Here is a 19,899-nt window from a genome sequence, read left to right on the forward strand (position 1 = left end):
AGTGCAACCAGAGGGTCAGCACGAAGTTGTTTCAAAGTTTTTCTTGTAGCGATAAAATTGTTTCATTCCATGTCACTAGAAGAATGTTAAGTAAAGCCATGTAACTAGAAGAATGTTAAGTATGCATGTGGAAGGAAAAAAGAGGACAGGTCGACCAAAGAAAAGGTGGATGGATTGCGTGAAAGAGGGGTGGATCTGGATAGTACGTTGACGAATGACAGAAGTGAGTGGAATAAGAAGACATGTTGTGCCGACCCCACGTAGCGTGGAATAAGGTAAGGAAGAAGAAGAAGATAAAAATGTTTCAATGGGTACTATTAAAACTGTATTGTTTCATTTGTACACATAAAGTAATACGTGTCAACGTATTTTAAATGTTTTTGTATAATTAATAAGGACCTACCTACTTAGATTAATTTAATCACGTTAGGTATGGGTAGTATTTAAAACAGCGAATTTTACATTAATTTACTTAAACGGGGACTTTGTTAACTTGTAAAAGGAATTCAACCAAGAAAATGTTATTTATTTTAATTTTTGTACTAGCATTATATACTGTAAGTACCTAGTTACCTATTTTGACTTTGTTTCTATCTACACATCTCGATAATATAAAAATGAATCACTAAATGTGTTGCTCATCGCAAATCTCGAGAACCGCTGAACCGATTTCGCTAATTCTTTTTTTATAATATTCCTTGAAGTACGAGCATGGTTCTTACGGAGAGAAAAATTTAAAAAAATTGAATCGACTGTTAGGCGGAACGAAGTTCGCCGGGGCAGCTAGTTTTAAATAAAAATGATCGAGGTAGGTACCTATATGTAGCTTTTTTATGAGAAAACCAATTTCTGTTAGTAAGTTTTAACTTAAAAATAAGTACCTAATGACTAAGTACCTATGTAGATCATAGGATAAAAAAAAATAAAAAAAATAGGCTCATAATAAAATTAAACAGTTAAAATGTATAAATACAATATTCATCCCAAGTATTTGGATATTCCTCGTTGAGTCCATCCAGAATTCCAGACAGACAATAAAATTAAAATCTTCGTATGCTTAAATAGGTACTTTCCTGTTTGTCTTTAGAAGTTTCTGGGAGCAAATCGTTTTAATTCAAATTACACTTTGAGCATTTATTTTAATATTTTCCGGAGTTAAATTACTGCTGCTATCTTCGTCACTCGACATTTTTATTTTAAACTAGCTGATGCCCGCGTTTTCGTCCGCGTGGATTTACGTTTTTTAAAATCCCGCTGGAAGTCTTTATATACTCGGGATAAAAAGTAGCCAATTTGATAATGCAGGATATAATCTATCTCTATTCCATATTTCATCCAAATCCGTTCAGCCTTTTTGCGTGATTCAGTAACAAACATCCAAACATCCACACTTTCACATTTATAATATTATTAGGATTAGGATTAGGATTAAATAAATAATTAATTTCAATTATAAAATAAGTAAATAAATAAGTAACACCACAATACAACGCTTCGGAGATAGTTTTGGGAGGAGTTTTCAATAATCTATGAGGCTATGGTGTGTGAGAGGGACGCCATCATATTATGTCGAAGCGAGCACAGCCTGGAACTGTAAACTCCTTGTAAGGAACAGAATTTGCTTCGGGTGGGGGATGTTCTGAATTCAAATTACATTACACCCTTTAAGACGTAATGGATTTCAGTACAACATTACATCCCTTAAGGCGTAATGGATTTCAGTACAACATTACAACCCGGCTGTAATAAGGCATTCTAGAGCAAGTGGTGTGAAAACAATATATTATTATTAGTCGCAGGTAGAGCCAATCAGTGATACACCAGAAAGGAGACTGATGAATGATGGTAACTGGATCTCAACACCTGTTCATGGTACTTATACGACCGACGTAAGTAATGTTTATTCAATGCAAATGAAAACAGTGACTACTAGTATCCACTATCGCCTCCTACGGGAGGTCGAAGCTTCAATCAAAGTTTTCATAAAACGTAAACTTATTGACAAATCCCATTACAATGTAAAGGATTATTTAAATGATAAAAAGCTTGGGAATGAGTTGCTTAACAGCCTTGTGATAGTTCTAATAAGTTAAAGTGATTTTGTAAAGTGGTGATAATAAAAAGAATACCCGGCTGAGTTTGTTGTGGGCTGTTCTCAGATCTGTATGCGTTTGGAACCCCCGTAGCTTTAGTTTTAAGTTCGCGTAAAAATTATGACCACTATACTATACTATACTACTATATCATCGTCTTACAAATGCAAACCGACTATAAAAAAAGCGAAATTTTTTTACCCACTTTGAATAAACGTTTTGAGTTTTGACTTTGAATCCTGGGCACGCACCTTTAACTTTTCGGGGTTAAGCAATTAAATATCACTTGCTTTAATTATGAAGGAAAACATCGTGACTCGTGTGGAAACGTGCATGCCTAAGAGTTCTCCATAATTTTCTCAAAAGTTGTGTGAAGTCTGCCAATTTGCAATCCAATAATACATTGAAAAGTGATTTGGCAAAATGTTACAGTTATATTACCGCCCTGATGTAAAACAAGGAGCTATTTGGGCAATGGAAGCAGGATGTAGGCATATAGACACCGCATCTGAATATGCAACCGAGGACATGGTTGGTGAGGCCATCAAGAATGTTACAAGACGTGGCATCGTGAAACGGACAGAATTGTTCATAACTTCAAAGGTAAAAAATCAATAAAAAAGTCGTAAGTATAACGAGAGTAAATTTAATAAAATCATCACAATAATCACATAATTATAAAATACACAGTGTACTTTTTTTTTAAAAATTACCAACATAAAGAATGATTAACAAATCCAATTTAGACACAGCAAAAAACCACGAAGGTTTAAAAAGTGTCGTTCCGTCTACTTATTAATTCATAATAATACTTAATTAGAACGCTAGCAAAAACTTAGCGCTATTATTATACTACCTAAATACAATCAATACTAATAACCTTATAGCCTCATACGTGTAGTTTTGATGATTTGCAATGGTGACCGATCAATTGACAAAAAACAAATGACAAAGTTTCATTTCCCAAACAAATTTTGGCAAAATTATGAATCGTTTTATGATCGTTATTAAACTTATGTTTCTACAAATAATTCACTTGATAAAACAAATTACCAGACAAATTGTTATTTCATAAAATATCATTTGACAAACAATTGATTTCTTTAATCGTGTTAATTAGTAAAACAACATATCGCACTTTTTTTTGATAAAATGAATTGTTTGATAAAATGAACTGTTTGATAAATACTTTAAGAATTCACCAAATCTTTTATATGTCGACCGGCCCGACGGAAGAGACCGCTTACTATAATGGGGGGTCTCTTTTCCCCGACGAGCGAGCGAGCGAAGCGAGCTCGGGACCCGGGGCACTCCGACTCGGAACGGTTAGGTTAGAAGGGGATGGCGGGGTCTGTAAGACCCCGCCATCCCCTTCGTGGGTTATTTCTTTTTTTACCACCCAGAAAAAAGGAGCCCCGCAAAGCGGGGCTCCGTCGACGGCCCCGGTAGACGAGAAGAGACCACCACTATGGTGGGGGGTCTCTCTCACCCCCCCCGCTCCCACCATCAAGAGCGAGCGAAGCGAGCTCGGGACTTGGGGCACTCCGACTCGGAACGGTTAGGTTAGAAGAGGATGGCGGGGTCTGAGACCCCGCCATCCCCTTCGTGGGTTATTTCCTTTTTTCGCACCCAGAAAAATGGAGCCCCATGATATTATTGCTGCGTTGCATAGGGGTTTGCATATGCATGCAAAACAGACTTTTTGTGTGTTTTTGTTAATTAGTTATTTTATCAAATAATAAATTTATCGTCTATTATTTTGTAAAATCGCGAATTTGAAAAACAAATTATTTGGTGAAATAATAAATTTTTAAATGATATTTTAACATTCAGCAAATTTGCAAAGTAAAACATTTGTGAATAGAATATTTGTCAAATGATCTTTTGTAAAATGATATGTTTGCGGTATACGACGTTTGTGATTTGATTAGTTTTTCAAAAGTTTTTGGTGAACTGATAATTTGTCCTACGTTTTTTGTCATTCATTAGTGAACCTTTGCAATACATTGCAAACATTTTAAGAATACAGGTTTTTTCAAAATTAATTTTTTCTTGTTTTTTGTCACACTTACTTCTTGTCTCTCACTTCTTGCTCTATTACTAGGTATTTTTACTAGTTAATTGACTTTTATATATTCATATTTTATATATTATCAAACGTACCTACTGTTATAAATTTATAATTAACTAGCTTATGCTCGCGACTTTGTCCGCGTGGACTACACAAATCTCAAACCCCTATTTCACCCCCTTAGGGGTTGAATTTTCAAAAATCCTTTCTTAGCGGATGCCTACGTCATAATAGCTATCTGCATGCCAAATTTCAGCCCGATCCGTCCAGTAGTTTGATCTGTGCGTTGATAGATCAGTCAGTCAGTCAGTCAGTGACCTTTTCCTTTTACATATTTAGATAACTATTTAAGTAATCTGTAAAAAAATTGTAATCCTATTTGGCCTTATTTACAGTCTGTTATTATGTAACATTATATTGTATGTATCGCTGTTAATTGCAAATAAACGAATAAAATAAAAAAATAAAAATTACTAGAACATCATCATCAACCTATACTCATCGAGATCAAATTAATGACCTCAGGCACGAAACGTTGCAGCATCAGATCGAAATTACCATACTGTATAGAAGCAGGCGTTACTTTGCGGAAATCCATGATATACAATGAACCAAAAGCTTAATTTGCTGTAATCCGCTGAAACATACATTCCGCATGTTTCAGCGGATTACTGCAAATTAAGCTTTTGGTTCATCGAAATTACCATAAGCGGTATTCACATACCCTCTTTTTGCGAATCAATTACCTAAAGACTTGTAATTAAATTGAAATTATTAAAAAAAGCTTGTAAGTCCTTGTCATGACGTCTACGTCTTTTCTAATAATTTATACTTGGTGGGAAGGTGAACCACTGTGATTACGTTACCTATCAAGGGACTTTTCAGTTCTACTTCTTTGGTCTATGGCACATATTTCTTTTTTATCGTTTAGGGAACCACGGTTTGGATTTTTCAATCGATCTTTTAATTTGGTAAAACAGTTCTTCATCTTCTTCATATGCAGTAAGAACTAAATTATACCTAGGTAATGCAAGAAAAATAACTAAGCTAGCTTAACTAATTATAGATTAAAGCTTCTTCTATTGTAATTTACTTTTCTTTTTTTCAGTTACCATTCAAAGTTTGCACCTATGCGCAGGTTATAGGAGCTCTTCAAAATTCTTTAAAAAGACTACAATTAGATTATTTGGACCTGTACCTAATTCATACGCCCCGTAATGTGGTAGGTCTTTTGATCATTCTTATCTTAGGGTTCCGTAGGTACCTCAAAAGGAAAAACAGAACCTCTATAGAATCACTTTGTTGTCTGTCTGTCTGTCGGTCTGTCAAGAAACCTACAGGGTACTTCCCGTTGAATTATAATCATGAAATTTGGCAGGTAGGTAGATTTTATAGCAGACATTCGGGGAAAAATCTGAAAACCGTGAATTTGTGGTTACATCACACAAAAAAAGTTGTGGTCATGAACTAATAATTAGTATTTTCAACTTTCGAAGTGAGATAACTATATCAAGTGGTGTATCATATGAAAGGTCTTCACCTGTGCATTCTAAAACAGATTTTTATTTATTTTTATGCATCATAGTTTTTGAATTATCGTGCAAAATGCCGAAAAAATACGACTGCAATACGGAACCCTCGGTGTGAGTGCCTGACTCGCACTTGACCGATTTTTTATAAATAGCTAGAATTACATATTCCTCACAATATTAATTTTATTTTCGATATTTAGCTAAAGATAAAGAATTGCGATTACTTGGAGGTATGGAAAGGCCTTGAAGAAGCCAAGCGATTGGGTTTGACAAGATCCATTGGTGTTTCTAACTTCAACAGCACAGAAATTAACAGGATCTTAACTAATTCTAAAACCCCACCAGCCGTTAACCAAATTGAGGTAAGAGAAATAAATTTACTAGTGTTTGACTGAGGGTCGATTTGTGAGCGAAGTCGACGACCCTAACAAATTCAGTTCAAGATTGGCTAAAAGTGAATAAAGCAATGGATTTTTTAATTTTTTTTTAAATTTATAAAAATAACTCTTCGAAGTACATACATCATGTCAATTATAATATTTTTCATCTCACTCACTCGGAAAGAATCCTTTTGCCCTATGAAATCTGAGTGGAAAGTGGTAATTTTGTTCGCTAGTAGTTAGTCAAACGTACCTATTTGACGGTAGGTAGCCATATAGCCCTATTTTACTTTGATTTCACGTCACCATCCATACTAATATTATAAATTCGAAAGTGTGTATGTCTGTCTGTCTGTCTGCTAGCCTTTTACGGCCCATCCGTTCAAATAGTTTTGACGAACTTTGGTACAGAGATAGCTTGTATACCGGGGAAGGACATAGGCTACTTTTTGTCCCGGAAAATCAAAGAATTCCCACTGGATTTTAAAAACCTAAATCGATGCGGTCGAAGTCGCAGGCATCGTCTAGTAGCCTAATATCTGACATTAGTCGATTTATTATTAAGCCGAGAGTTCCCACACTCTAGTTCACTCTGCCCTAGACACCTGCCCTGTCTTTTTAAGATGTAATTCATGTAATAATAATAATCTTTTATTTGGGACCATAGCGCACAGTTTACAATTAAACAAAACACAACACCAAACAAACGTACAGAAAAAAAACCAAAAAAAAACCAAAAAACTCAACATAGAACAAAACATGAATGAATGAAGACAAAAAGATCACAAATGACAAATACTAACTAATAAGTAAAACTAAAACTAGACAAAAAACATGCCAAGAAAGTTTTCTTTTTCCTTTTTGGCGGTCGAAGTTCTATATTTAAACTTTGTTAAGGCCAAATCCACTGGAGCTGTATCTAATAAAATTAAATACCTACATTCTAAATTCCTTTAGACAAATCCTACCTTCACAAACCTGGAGCTAGTGGCTTACTGTCAAAGTAAAAGCATAGTTGTGACCGGATACGGATCTTTTGGATTCCTCGTGCCCAGACCACTCATTGATTTACAACTACCGCCCACTTTTGACGATCCCACATTAGTGAGGATGGCCAAGAAACACCGTGTAGAAGTCAGTCAGATTATCCAGCGGTATTTGGTAAATATTTACAATTTAATTCAATTATTATTGGTTTTGCCCTCGTCTTAGCCGGCGTGGATTTTTGAAATTTCCAAGGGAGGCTTTTTTCCTATATAAAGCAATGATGATTTCTGTGCCAAATCTCCTTTCTTTGATTTAAACATTTGAAGAATTTACTTTACTTTAAAATATACGCTGATAGAATACTCCTCACCATCAGGAAGATCCATACTAACCTTACTTTCGCATTTTTTTTTATTTTTTTTAAAAAGAATATTATAAATAAATAAATAAATAAATAAGCCTACCTCTAATTTTTTTTTTTTTTTACTTTCGTTCATTTTTTTCAAATTATTAGTACCTTTTTTTTTTGGTCAATATTGCTTATAAGGTATATCTAGCTCTAATAATTCAGAGGTCATCCCAAACGCGGGCAAAGGCCTCCCCCTTTTTCTTCCAGGTATCCCTGTTAGCGACCAGACGCGTCCAGAGCGCACCAAGGCCATCAAATTCCTCCAGATCTGCGCGCCAGCGCGTGCGGGGCCTGCCAGGGCGACGCGTTATGTAGCGTGGACACCAGACTGTGCTCTTCTGCGTCCACCTATTGTCCGACTGTCGCATAAAAGAATATTAGCCATGTTAAATCACTAATATTCCCCTTTCCTCTCCAATTAAGCGTCAGGCTTGTGCTAGGAGAAGGTACGACAATAGTGCAACGGGCGGGGTTTGAAACATCGACCTTTCGGTTTTCAGTCCACTCCTATACCGGTTGAGCTATTGAGGCTATTTGACATTGAAAGTATATCTGTCTGTCTATCTGTCTGCTAGCTTTTCACGGTCCAACTGTTTAACCAATTTAGATGAAATTTAGTACAGAGTTAGCTTATATCTCGGGGAAGGACATAGGCTAATTTTTATCTCAGAAAAAGTAGTGCGCATCATCTAGTACTAAAAATACCTAACACACAAATCGTCGGATTTTAACTTATTTTAAATAATAATTATTATGTATATCCATTTTCAGGTTGAACGCTACATAATACCAATGACCGCTTCGTTTGATAAGGAACACATTGAATTAAATTTAGACATTTTTAGTTTTACTTTAAGTCCAAAAAATGTTCGCAAAATTAATAAATTTAACAGGGATATCAAGACCTACGTATATGATGATGATGGGCTGGAAGAAGCCATGGTCGACGGACATAGGAGTTTGAAGCGATTTATCAAAGCGAACAATTTGCGACAGTATAGAAACGTAGTTTAGTAATGTTGGAGAAACTCGTATACCTATGCACCTCGCGATTGTCAAGTTGTTGTCAGTGTATTTTTTTGAGGGTTATTTCATCCAAGGGTACCTAACGAGTACAGTGGCGAGTCAGTGTCCTCGGCCGAGTACTCGGTTGGTATAAACACTTTAACGAGTGCAATTTCGCCGCAATTTCTCGGCCACAGCACTGTCTCGGCCGAGTGACATTCAACTGTCTCGCTTCACTACTCGGTAGGTGTAATCAGCCCATTAGGAACAATTTTGTATAAAATGAATTTATTAAAGATATTATATCACATCATTCCCTTTATTGTTAAACCTCAACAAATAACTATTAAGCGTTCTTGATAAATATTCGATAATTTTTAAAATTCATATTTTTTCTATGTTTATGTCTCTCGTGGGAGACGGTCCGGTCTCGGATCTAGGGGGGCCCCCAAAGTACAAAACTTAAAAACTCTTCATTAGCTTAATCCCAAATCCAGCTGAAATATAGATTCAATAATTAAATAAGCTATGTTGTAATTGAAGGCCCTTTATCGCTTGAGTAAAATTATTAAGGAAAATTTATGCGCTCGTTTCGCTCGTGCTTGTATCCATGTCATCATCATCATCATGATCAACCCATCGCCGGCTCACTACAGAGCACGGGTCTCCTCTCAGAGTGAGAAGGGCTTTTGGCCATATTCCACCACGCTGGCCATGTTCCTTCACTGTTAAAGCAAGTGACATTTAATTACTTAAAACGCACATAACTCCGAAAAGTTAGAGGTGCGTGCCCGGGATCGAACCCCCGACCTCCGATTAGAAGGTGGACGTCCTAATCACTAGGCTATCACAGCTTGTGTGTTGTATCCATGTATGTAGTCATATTTTCTATTCATTTCCAATCTGGGAAGGATTTATTTTACAAAAGCAGGGGTAAAAGTTAGGAATTTTAAAGTCAGTAGGTAAGTATTGCCATCTGAATAACAGACTATACTTGCTTACTTTGCATGCTGATGTCCTGTTTCCTTTTATTATCACGAATAACGCACGTTTGATGTTCTCAAGTAAACAAGAAGAAAAGCATCATAAAAAGAACCAGGGGCCTCCAGGCCTCCTATGGTCTCAGCCTTGTATCACATCAAAAAAAATTTTTGAATGAAAATAATATTTATATAATTCTAGCTGCCCCGGCGAACTTCGTACCGTCTAACAGTAGGTACATTTCATTTTTTTAATAATATTTTCTCTCCGTAAGAACCATCCTCGTACTTCAAGGAATATTATAAAAAAAGAATTAGCGAAATTGGTTCACCTGTTCTCGAGATTTGCGATCAGCAACACATTCAGCGATTCATTTTTATACATAGAGAAGATTATATTATTTATGGCAAAGACGTCGAAATATGGCGGAAAGTCTAAGTGTAGGTACTTTGATAGTATAATAAATTATAGGAATATGGTATACAATATACATACCTACCTACATACTAATGGCAATGATCCCAATAATTAAGGTTATATTTTATTAGCTTAATTTTATTTATCATGGCTTGTTAGAAACAATTGAGGTTAACAAAATTGGTCATAAACATTGAAAGAAAAGGTAACTACCTAGTAATTACCTACGACTTCATTTACATGGTTTTAGGTCTCTTAATATCGCCGTTAGAATTTTTAAAAATCCTTTCTGTGGAGGTACATTACCTAAGCTATGCGTTCACGAATCGATCATCCGGTTAAGTTGAAAATTTGTACAGTTGCTGTTGGCACATGCGTGCAGGTTTCTGTCATCAACGTACAATAATTTATAATTAGTGCGGGAGTCGTAAAATTGAAAGAGGCATTGTGAATGCATGCCTGGCATTACCTAGTTAGTTTTAATTATAAAAAACCGGCCAAGTGCGAGTCAGGCTCGCGCAACGAGAGTTCCGTACTACAGTCGTATTTTTTCGACAGTGCACGATAATTCAAACACTATGATGCATAAAAATAAATCAAAATCTGTTTTAGAATGCACAGGTGAAGACCTTTCATATGATACCCCACTTCATATAATAGTTATTTTACTTCAAATATTGAAAATACTAATTATTAGTTCATGACCACATTTTAATTTTTTTTGTGTGACATTACCATAAATTCACGGTTTACAGATCTTTCCCCGAATGTCTGCTATACGATCTACCTACCTGCCTATGATTCTTGGTCAACGGAAAGTACCCTGTAGGTTTCTTGACAGACCGACAGACAGACAGACAACAAAGTGATCCTATAAGGGTTCAATTTTTTCTTTTGAGGTACGGAATTCTAATTAATATTATAAAGTCCTATTAAGATTACTTTAATGGTATTATAGAAAGTATTTAAAACATCGAAATAGACGCTACCAATTTATTCCAAAGACATCTTTCTCGAATTTTCAAAGGAATTTATGTTATTAATTATTATTATTAATGTGAAAATCATAGATTAATTATTGGTCTCGCTCCTGTGAAAATGTTATTTTTTAATTCTATTTGTTTACTGGCAATATATGCTGTAAGTATCTACTAGGTACTTGAAAAATATATTTTTAAAGAATCTTTAGATATTTTTATAAAATCTTATAAACGAAAGGACCTTTTTCAAATGAAACCGACTTCAACCTTAGGTCTGTACGCCCTTTTGAAAAGTCATTTAAATTTTAAGAAGTTATCGAAATTGGGTCAGACTTTAGATTTTACGAAAATATTGAGTCAAAAATCTTGGTGGCCCCAATTTAGCGTGTCTGGAACCATCGTTTTAAGTTTAAGTAAGTAATAAAATAAATTATCACCATTAGATTATTTTACAAATTCTACAACTGACAATCAAAAAGTATACAAAAGTAGGTACCCAATTTGATTAAATGATTTGAATTTGAAAAGATTTTGTTTACGAAACGCCGTGAACAGACGCAACTAAATAGTGAGATAGCATCTGAAACAATAATGTTAGTCGCAGGTAGAGCCAATCGGTGGCACAACAGAAAGGAGACTGATGAATGATGGCAACTGGATGCCAGCCACTGCCCTTGGTACTTCAATGCAGGTGGACGTAAGTGCCTGTAGGTACGCAGCCGAAAGTAATGTACATCGACATTTAGAAGGAGATAGCAGATTTGTAGAGCCGAGAGCGTTGTGCCTGTCGTTGAGACCGACAAAACGTCATATAGGCACCATATAGGTATGAATTAAATTAAATTAATTAAATTAAATTAATTAAATTAAATTAAATTTATATTATTACATATTAAATTACATATAAGGAACACAAAAAAATACTTAAAATACATATAAAAAACAAGTAATAATTAAGAAGACCTAGGTCTAGTAGACGTATGAATGACACAGACAACGCTCTACCACAGAATATAATATAATATGGCTCTACAAAGCCGAAATGTCATTCTAAAGGCCGATGTACATTGCTTTCTGCCGCGTACTGTTATTTTCGTTTGCTTCCTTCCTTTTCCTTCTTTACCTGCTTGAAAAAGGAAGTTTGCGAGATGGTTCCGCCAAAAAAAATTTTGATCCTATTTCTCAATACTGATACAGGGTATAGCACTATTAAACGATAAGGATTCAGGAACTGTTGATCAGTAGGTACCCATATTATAAATGTGAAAGTGTGTTTGTTTGTTGGTTCGTCCTTCAATCACGTCGCAACGGAGCAACGGATCGATGTGCATTTTTGCATGGGTAGATGGACTGTGACATAGTGACATAGGACTTTTTATCCCGGAAAATCAAAGAGTTCCCACGGGATTTTTAAAAAACCTAATTCCACGCGGACGAAGTCGCGGGCATCAGCTTGTGGAGAAGTAATCTCGTATATAGGTGCCCAGAAAAAAATCATTATTGGACTCCAAGTGCAAAATTAAAATTTTGTCAAATATTACAGTTAAATGACCGGCAGTACATGCGCCAAGCAGTCATTTGGGCAATCGAAGCCGGATATAGGCACATAGACACTGCAGCTCTTTACGTAAGCGAGGACTTGATTGGCGAAGCCATCAAAAACGTCACGAGACGAGGTATCGTGAAACGGACGGAATTGTTTATAACTACAAAGGTAAAAAATCTATACTTATAATGCACAAATTGTATGTTCTCACTCGCCATTTTAACTTCAGTATGTGTCGACTGTCATGTCAAAAGTACGATTTTAGTCCTTTTTTTAAAGGTGAACAGTATTTTTGACATGATAGTTGACAAATAGCGATAAAAATGTAGTTGACAAAATGGCGAGTGAGTTCTCATTATGTACAGACTATACAATAAATCCTTAAAAAGAACATTAATTAATAATGATGATAAATCTAGAGCGACACAAGTCTAAACATATAGACTGCAAGATTGTCGGCATCATTCGTCTATACACCGTCATAATGTCATATCCAAGCAAGCACGTCAGTGAGAAGAAGCAGACAGTAAGGAGCCAGAGGTCAGATAGTCTTTCACAATGGGTACGATGGAATCACCACAAGGGGTATGATGGTATTCATCAAGAAATAAATTTACCATTCTATTCAGGGAACCACCTTATACAGTGTGTTAGACTAGCGCTTGGCTGCAATCAGATCTGCTGCGCGATTGCGGGAGAACGACAGCTACAATGTCAGGATCACAATCATCTCTGATTGGTTAACGCTCGCTCAATATTGGCTATAATGCATTGCTGCAACAAGAATCGCACAAATTCAGTCAATCAGAACAATTGAGATTGTAATAATGATTGATGTAGCCTAAAATGTCAAAGTCAAATGATTTCAAAGTCAAATGATTTATTCAAAATAGGTAATAAATTACTCTTATTGATTGTCTGGTAGGTATAGTGTTAGATTTGTAAGATATAGTGGTGATAATTATAACGCAAACTTAAAACTAAAGCTACGAGGGTTCCAAACGCGTGCGCGTTGGTGCGCGCTTGCCTAGAAGATTGCCTATTCACTCTCGACTTGAAGGTACCCATATTATAATTGGAGGGGAAAACTGATGCTGGAAGGGTGTTCCAAATCTTAGCAGCTCGGATTGGAAATGAGGAGGCAAATCGCTTCGACTACGCACGGGTGTAGACCTTGGCGATGCCTTGCGGTACGATAGTAAAGGGTGAAGGAGGAACCAGGTTGAAAAGTTCTGTATACCTGCTGTAGCCTTTTGGAGACCCATTGGTTCAGATTTATTGAATCAATCTTTCAGTTTATCATAGAAAATCTTCAACTCTTAAGGTGACGCAGGACGCTCGACCGAAATTGGCAGCGCACGTGGGTAACATGTTTGCTTTTCACTTGACATTGTATGAGAAAGTTGAGAGGCACGATGATTTTCACCGAAATCAAGCGCGCGAAAAGGGTTTAGGAAAAGTATTTTTGAGAAAAAACTGCTGAATTTATGTTTGCAAAGTAAAGTTATTTCAACTAATGAATAAATAAACTACGTCTAATGATAAATTGTTTTAGAATTTTCTTAGCCCTAATCTTATTTATTTACGCCTAAAGTTGTCATTAATTTAGTGTTAAAATAGGAATCTTTTGAGCCACGTAACTTTTAAATCAATATTTTTTTCAATGTTTTATATATCAATGAACCTAGATAATGACGAGATAAATCGATATAATTCTTTGTTTTGTGCGTACAATATCGAATATTGTTGTAATTTCCCTCCTACGTTTGTATGAAGAAAGCACCGAACTGAGTCCCCTTAAACCAACTCCTCAAATTACCTGGAATTACGTGCATAAAGAAGGAAAATATTTTGTAAAAGAGTTAAGATAAGATAAAATCCCGACTATAATATTATAAAGGCGAAAGTTAGTGTGTGTGTGTGTGTGTGTGTGTGTGTGTGTGTGTGTGTGTGTGTGTGTGTGTGTGTGTGTGTGTGTGTGTGTGTGTGTGTGTGTGTGTGTGTGTGTGTGTGTGTGTGTGTGTGTGTGTGTGTGTGTGTGTGTGTGTGTGTGTGTGTGTGTGTGTGTGTGTGTGTGTGTGTGTGTATGTTTGTTACTCCTTCACGCAAAAACTACTGGACGGATTTGGCTGAAATTTAGAATGTAAATCAGCTAGTAATTAAATATCGGCGAGTAAGAAGAGGAGGTAGAATGAAGGATGACCGATAGATATTATTATTAATCCTCAGCCCACATCAGAATGCAGTAATTCAACAGTAGGTACTTTAATCAATGATCTTTACATTCGTTTATGATTCGTTACTTAATTATTATGTAATTATTATTTTTTATTGTATTAAAAAAAAAATTATTTCTTGAAAAAAAAAAAAAAAAAAATTATTATGTTTATATTGTTACGTAAAAGTTTTCTGATTTTTCCAGCTATCATTAAGAGTGGGCACGTATGAGCAGGTCATACCACTTATTCGAGATAGTTTACAAAGAATGCAGTTAGATTACATGGACCTATGTCTCATTCATACACCTCGCAATGTGGTAGGTCTTTTGACTATTCTTGAACTTAGACCTAAATACCTATTGTTTTTTTAAATATTTAGAGCTCTTCCGAGAGCTCCTTAAACGAAGTTCGATAAGTCAATAATATTTGTACATAGTCATACTCTAGAAAAACTAATAGGTATCTTTGTCGTTCCGTTTATAATTTTTCCGTAAACATATTATGTACTTACTTAGTTTCAATTTACACGAGTTACCTTTAACATAATTATATTGGTTTATAGAGCGTATCTACCAAATGTTACAAAAACACATTAAAACAACTAAAACAAATTATTATACTAGTTAGATAAATTCCTCACATGAATAATTTTTTTTTTAATTTAGCTCAACCTAAAGAATCGTGATTACTTGGAGATTTGGAGAGGCCTCGAAGAAGCTAAGTGGTTGGGTTTGACGAGATCCATTGGTGTTTCAAATTTTAACGTCACGGAAATTAATAGGATTCTAGATAATTCTAAAACCCCACCAGCCGTTAACCAGATTGAGGTATGAAAAATAAAGTTTTATAGGGAGAATAAATACAAAATAATGTTTATATGTAGATTAATAATCGAGTTGGCATAAAATATTTTTAATTTTTTTATTTGAAAGGACAATCAACAGGTTACAAAAAGAAACTTACAAGTACACAACAACAAATAAATACATATAAATGCTGTTTTGTTGACCCACTTAAGGTATGATTCCGAACCACGCTGCACGCAGCAGCGCTGCTACAACAATGCTGTCACCAGCTCTCACAAGCATGTCGCGGCACTACTGGTCCCCATACAATCTCTATAAGCTTATATGACACTAGCTTATGCCCGCGACTTCGTTCGCGTGGAGTAAACAAATTTTAAACCCCTATTTTACACCCTTACACTTGATCATTAACAATGAGATTTTAACATATGAGCTTAATAAAATATGTCATACTGCTAATTGCAAAAATATTAACTACAAAACTTCAAACTTCTAACTTAAAAACTGACAGACTTTCATACAAACTTCAAACCCCTATTTTACCCCTTTAGGGGTTGAATTTTGAAAAATCCTTTCTTAGCGGATGCCTACGTCACAATAGCTATCTGCATGCCGAATTTCAGCTCGATCCGTCCAGTAGTTTGAGCAGTGCGTTGATAGATCAGTCAGTCAGTCAGTCAGTCAGTCAGTCAGTCCGTCAGTTAGTCAGTCAGTCAGTCACCTTTTCCTTTTATATATATAGAGATTACATTCCGAGCTAGGCAGCAATGTCGCGGCAGCAATGGAGCGGAACATTGCTGTCTTGCTCGGAATGTAATGTCATATAAGCTTATAGAGATTGTATGGGGACGTAGTGCCGCGACAAGACTGTGACTGCTGGTGACAGCACTGCTGCGTGCTGCGTGGTTCGGAATCATAGCTTTAGTGATTGCCACAGCTTGCGATGCTTCTAGCTTCCCACACGATGGGAAACTAGATAGAAGGAGAAAAACGAAAAAGGAAATGAGGACAAGAGAATAAATGCTAAAATTAGATCCAGCAAGCTGAGGCAATCAACTAACTGGATCAGTGCCACGAACAAAAACATACAATTAAAACATTATTGAAATCCTTTCAGACAAATCCTACCTACACTAATCTGAAGTTAGTAGCTTATTGTCAAAGTAAAAGCATCATTGTAACTGGATACTCGCCTTTTGGTTTCCTCGTGCCAAGACCATTTAATAATTTATCATTACCACCCACTTTTGACGATCCTATATTGGTGGGGATGGCCAAGAAATACTGTGTAAAAGTGAGTCAGATTGTCCTGCGGTATTTGGTAAATATTTTCAATTTTATCTAATTATGTAGGCTTTTCAGGTTTTCATCTACGTGAATTTAAGTTTTTAAGGTTCCATAAACAAGTGGCAAAAAGAATCCCTATCTATTTCATACTGATGTCTGTCTACCCATCCGTATGTCATCAATTACTAGATGATGCCCAATTTATGCTTATTAAAAATACTCTGGGATGCAAGCTATCTCTATACCTTTGGTCAAAATTGGTTGAACGATTGGGTGGCCGTGAAAACGTAACAAACAGACACACAGGGTATGTTGTTATTTCTCTATGCCTCAACTACTTAATTCAATTCAACAACTCTATGCCTTCAATTAAACGCGCAGAGATAGCTTATCATCCAGAGGAATAAACATATTCCAAGGAGATTCGAAAAATCTAAACTTTCTTGGACGAAGCCGCGGGCAGAATCTGAAGATCCATATTAATATTATAGAAATAATATCATCATCATGATCAACCCATTGCCGTACACAGCACGGGTCTCCTCTCAGAGTGAGAAGGGTTTTAGCCATATAGTCATAAGCCATATAAGCTGGCCATGTGCGGATTGGTAGACTTCACACACCTTTGAGAATATTATGGAGAACTCTCAGGCATGCAGGTTTCCTCACGATGTTTTCCATCACCGTAAAAGCAAATAATATTTAATTAATTAAAACGCACATAACTCCGAAAAGTTAGAGGTGCGTGCCCGGGATCGCGCCCCCTACCTCCGATTAGAAGGTGGACGTCCTAACCACTAGGCTATCACAGCTTTTTATAGAAATAATATACCTACTTATAATATATTTTTTTAGACATATAGGTTCATCATTCATTTTCAGGTTGAACGCCACATTATGCCAATTGCTGGTTCGTTGGACAAGGAACACATTAAATCAAATATAGACATTTTTGATTTTACTCTATGCCCTGAAGACGTCCTCATCATTAATAAATTTAACAAAAATATCAAGGTCCACTTGATCGATTACGATGGACTGGAAGAAGAGATGTATCGTGATTATAAAAATATGAAGAGATTTACCAGAGAGAACAATTTGCAACAGTATAGAAATGCTTAGTAGTTCCTTCATTTAAAATCTAGGTAGATTTATATAAGTATACATTTGTGGCTAATTCCGTTGTACACAATCGCTAAACTAAACTAAAATGGCACGTCTAAATCGAATGCTATCCCTTTCATAATGTTGCTTGCGGAAAAGGATACCACTAGATTTAGACCTGTTAATTTAGTTTAGTTTAGAGATTGTGTACAAGAGAATCGGCCCCAATTAATGGGGCCGATTACTTAGAAGGTAAACAAGATAGCTTCTTGCTGAAATGCGTAAGACAGTTACGCACTGCATCCGATCTGAGTCCGTGAACATACGTTCCTATTTGTTTTGTATGGTAGCTTATGACATAATGTCGTAGATAATTGCTGGTATTCTCACGGATGACGGATAGAACTCAGATAACGGAAGTGCAGTGCGTAACTGACAATGAAATCATGATACGAGTAAAAAACCTATCTCCGGAGGGTCTTCTGCGCCGGGCACATATCGCTCACGCGTTTCTCCGAGAAGATTTCTGCGATTTATGTTTTAAGGAAACTACTTAAGGAAACCTAGTACATAATATCTTGCACCGTTTTTGTAATTTAATAAAATACAAACATTTTATGACACGAAAAAAGTCTAGCTTGTTTATTAAACGATATAAAGTACGCTAGCAAAAATTAAGCACTATTATTATACTACCCAAACACAATCCAATAACTATTTGCCTTATATACTCGTAGTTTTAGTGATTTGGTATATTTCAAAGCCGCAATGTGTAGCGTGCAAAACTTGGGAGTCAATGCCCCTCCTACAATGTGGCGTTGACCCCGCGGCACCTAACCATAGATAACATTACCGTGTCCTAACTACACAACGTTCATTGACCTCTAGCGTCAGTCAGATGTTTTATTTGCAATACATTGCGAATTTTTTAAAAATACAGGCTTTTTGATTTTTGTTCGCGTTTGTTTTGTGGTATCTTCAGTTTCACCTGTCATCTCCTGTCATCTGGTATCGCCTATCGTCGTTTTTGCTAGCGTTCTACTAACAACTTGTAGGTATGTCATGTTGGTTACCTACTTAAATGTAAAAATTGCTGAGTTTGTGCTGGAAATTAAGATTTGAATTATATTCTGATGGTGATAATAAAAAAGTGTGTTATTATAATAATCTTTAATTTAGCTTATTAACCTTACTCAAGACGTCAGCCTTCTATTCGGGAGGTCGGGGGTCCGATCCCGGGCATTATATTTGCTTGTGTAAATACCTATTTGCTCCGGCAAAAATGGCCATTTGTGTACCTACTGTACGTCCGTCCGTCCGTAAATTAAAAAAAATGCTTATGTTTTTAGTACCTAAGACTATTTTTATGAAAGATCTTTCAATGTTATTGGAAGTCTCTGAAAGTTGAAAGTAAATTATTTTATAAATACGTATAGGTAAGGTAGGTGGTAAGTACCTGTACTTTACTACTAGCAGTAGGCATAAGTCCCGCAAATTGCTAATGCGCGTGGCTGCCATTTTAGTGATGTCAGCACTAGACTGAAGTTTCGAGCTGATGATGGTATATTTTTATTTCGGTTGACGTCAAAATGATATCATTTTAGTTTCAGCGCAATAGCAATTTGCGGGACTTTTATTAAATATTTTTACTGTTTTCTTTGTTTTCTTATATTATTAGCAGGCAATATTATGTGTCAAGAGAATATTTGAATTATTATCATTTTAATTACAAAGACAACAATAGGTATATTTAAGTAAAAATATACCATCAGCTCGAAACTTCAGTCTAGTGCTGACGTCACTAAAATGGCGGCCACACGCAATAGCAATTTGCGGGAGTTATATTCTACTATTATTGTATATCTACTTAATAATAATTGTGTCAAGAGAATATTATAATTTTTAGGGTTCCGTACCTCAAAAGGAATAACGGAACCCTTATAGGATCACTTTGTTGTCTGTCTGTCGGTCTGTCAAGAAACCTACAGGGTACTTCCCGTTGAATTATAATCATGAAATTTGGCAGGTAGGTAGATTTTATAGCAGACATTCGGGGAAAAATCTGAAAACCGTGAATTTGTG

The 19,899-nt window shown here is 35.9% G+C and overlaps 3 protein-coding genes across 3 annotated transcripts in view; all 3 read left to right on the forward strand.

The window, feature by feature from the left end:
- The first annotated feature begins 2,516 nt into the window (after positions 1 to 2,516).
- On the forward strand, positions 2,517 to 8,492 carry LOC117985271 (aldo-keto reductase AKR2E4-like). The gene is made up of 5 exons (XM_034971960.2): positions 2,517 to 2,696; positions 5,273 to 5,386; positions 5,897 to 6,058; positions 7,034 to 7,237; positions 8,244 to 8,492. The coding sequence occupies exons 1-5, from the start codon at positions 2,517 to 2,519 to the stop codon at positions 8,484 to 8,486; spliced, it is 903 nt and encodes a 300-aa protein (XP_034827851.1). The 3' UTR covers positions 8,487 to 8,492.
- Positions 8,493 to 11,406: 2,914 nt separating this feature from the next.
- The window catches only part of LOC117985273 (aldo-keto reductase AKR2E4-like), a 28,134-nt gene continuing 19,641 nt past the window's right edge, over positions 11,407 to 19,899 (forward strand). The window contains exons 1-2 of the mRNA XM_069500633.1: positions 11,407 to 11,552; positions 12,399 to 12,569. Coding sequence (XP_069356734.1) covers positions 11,496 to 11,552; positions 12,399 to 12,569 — 228 coding nt within the window. The 5' untranslated portion in view covers positions 11,407 to 11,495. The remainder of the gene's footprint in view (positions 11,553 to 12,398; positions 12,570 to 19,899) is intronic.
- LOC117985272 (aldo-keto reductase AKR2E4-like) lies at positions 14,818 to 17,835 on the forward strand (the record flags this gene model as incomplete). Its single annotated transcript, XM_069500602.1, has 4 exons — positions 14,818 to 14,937; positions 15,286 to 15,447; positions 16,544 to 16,747; positions 17,596 to 17,835. Coding segments are annotated over 4 exons (726 nt in total), but the record flags the coding sequence as incomplete, so codon positions are not given.

The sequence above is a fragment of the Maniola hyperantus genome, chromosome 9 (assembly GCF_902806685.2).
Source record: "Maniola hyperantus chromosome 9, iAphHyp1.2, whole genome shotgun sequence".
NCBI lineage: Eukaryota > Metazoa > Arthropoda > Insecta > Lepidoptera > Nymphalidae > Maniola > Maniola hyperantus.

Coding starts and splice junctions, on each gene's coding strand:
- LOC117985271 (XM_034971960.2), top strand. CDS start 2,517: ATGTTACAGTTATATTACCGCCCTGATGTAAAACAAGGAGCTATTTGG. Junction 5,387..5,896: donor TTCATACGCCCCGTAATGTG/GTAGGTCTTTTG, acceptor TTCGATATTTAG/CTAAAGATAAAGAATTGCGA. Junction 6,059..7,033: donor CAGCCGTTAACCAAATTGAG/GTAAGAGAAATA, acceptor AAATTCCTTTAG/ACAAATCCTACCTTCACAAA.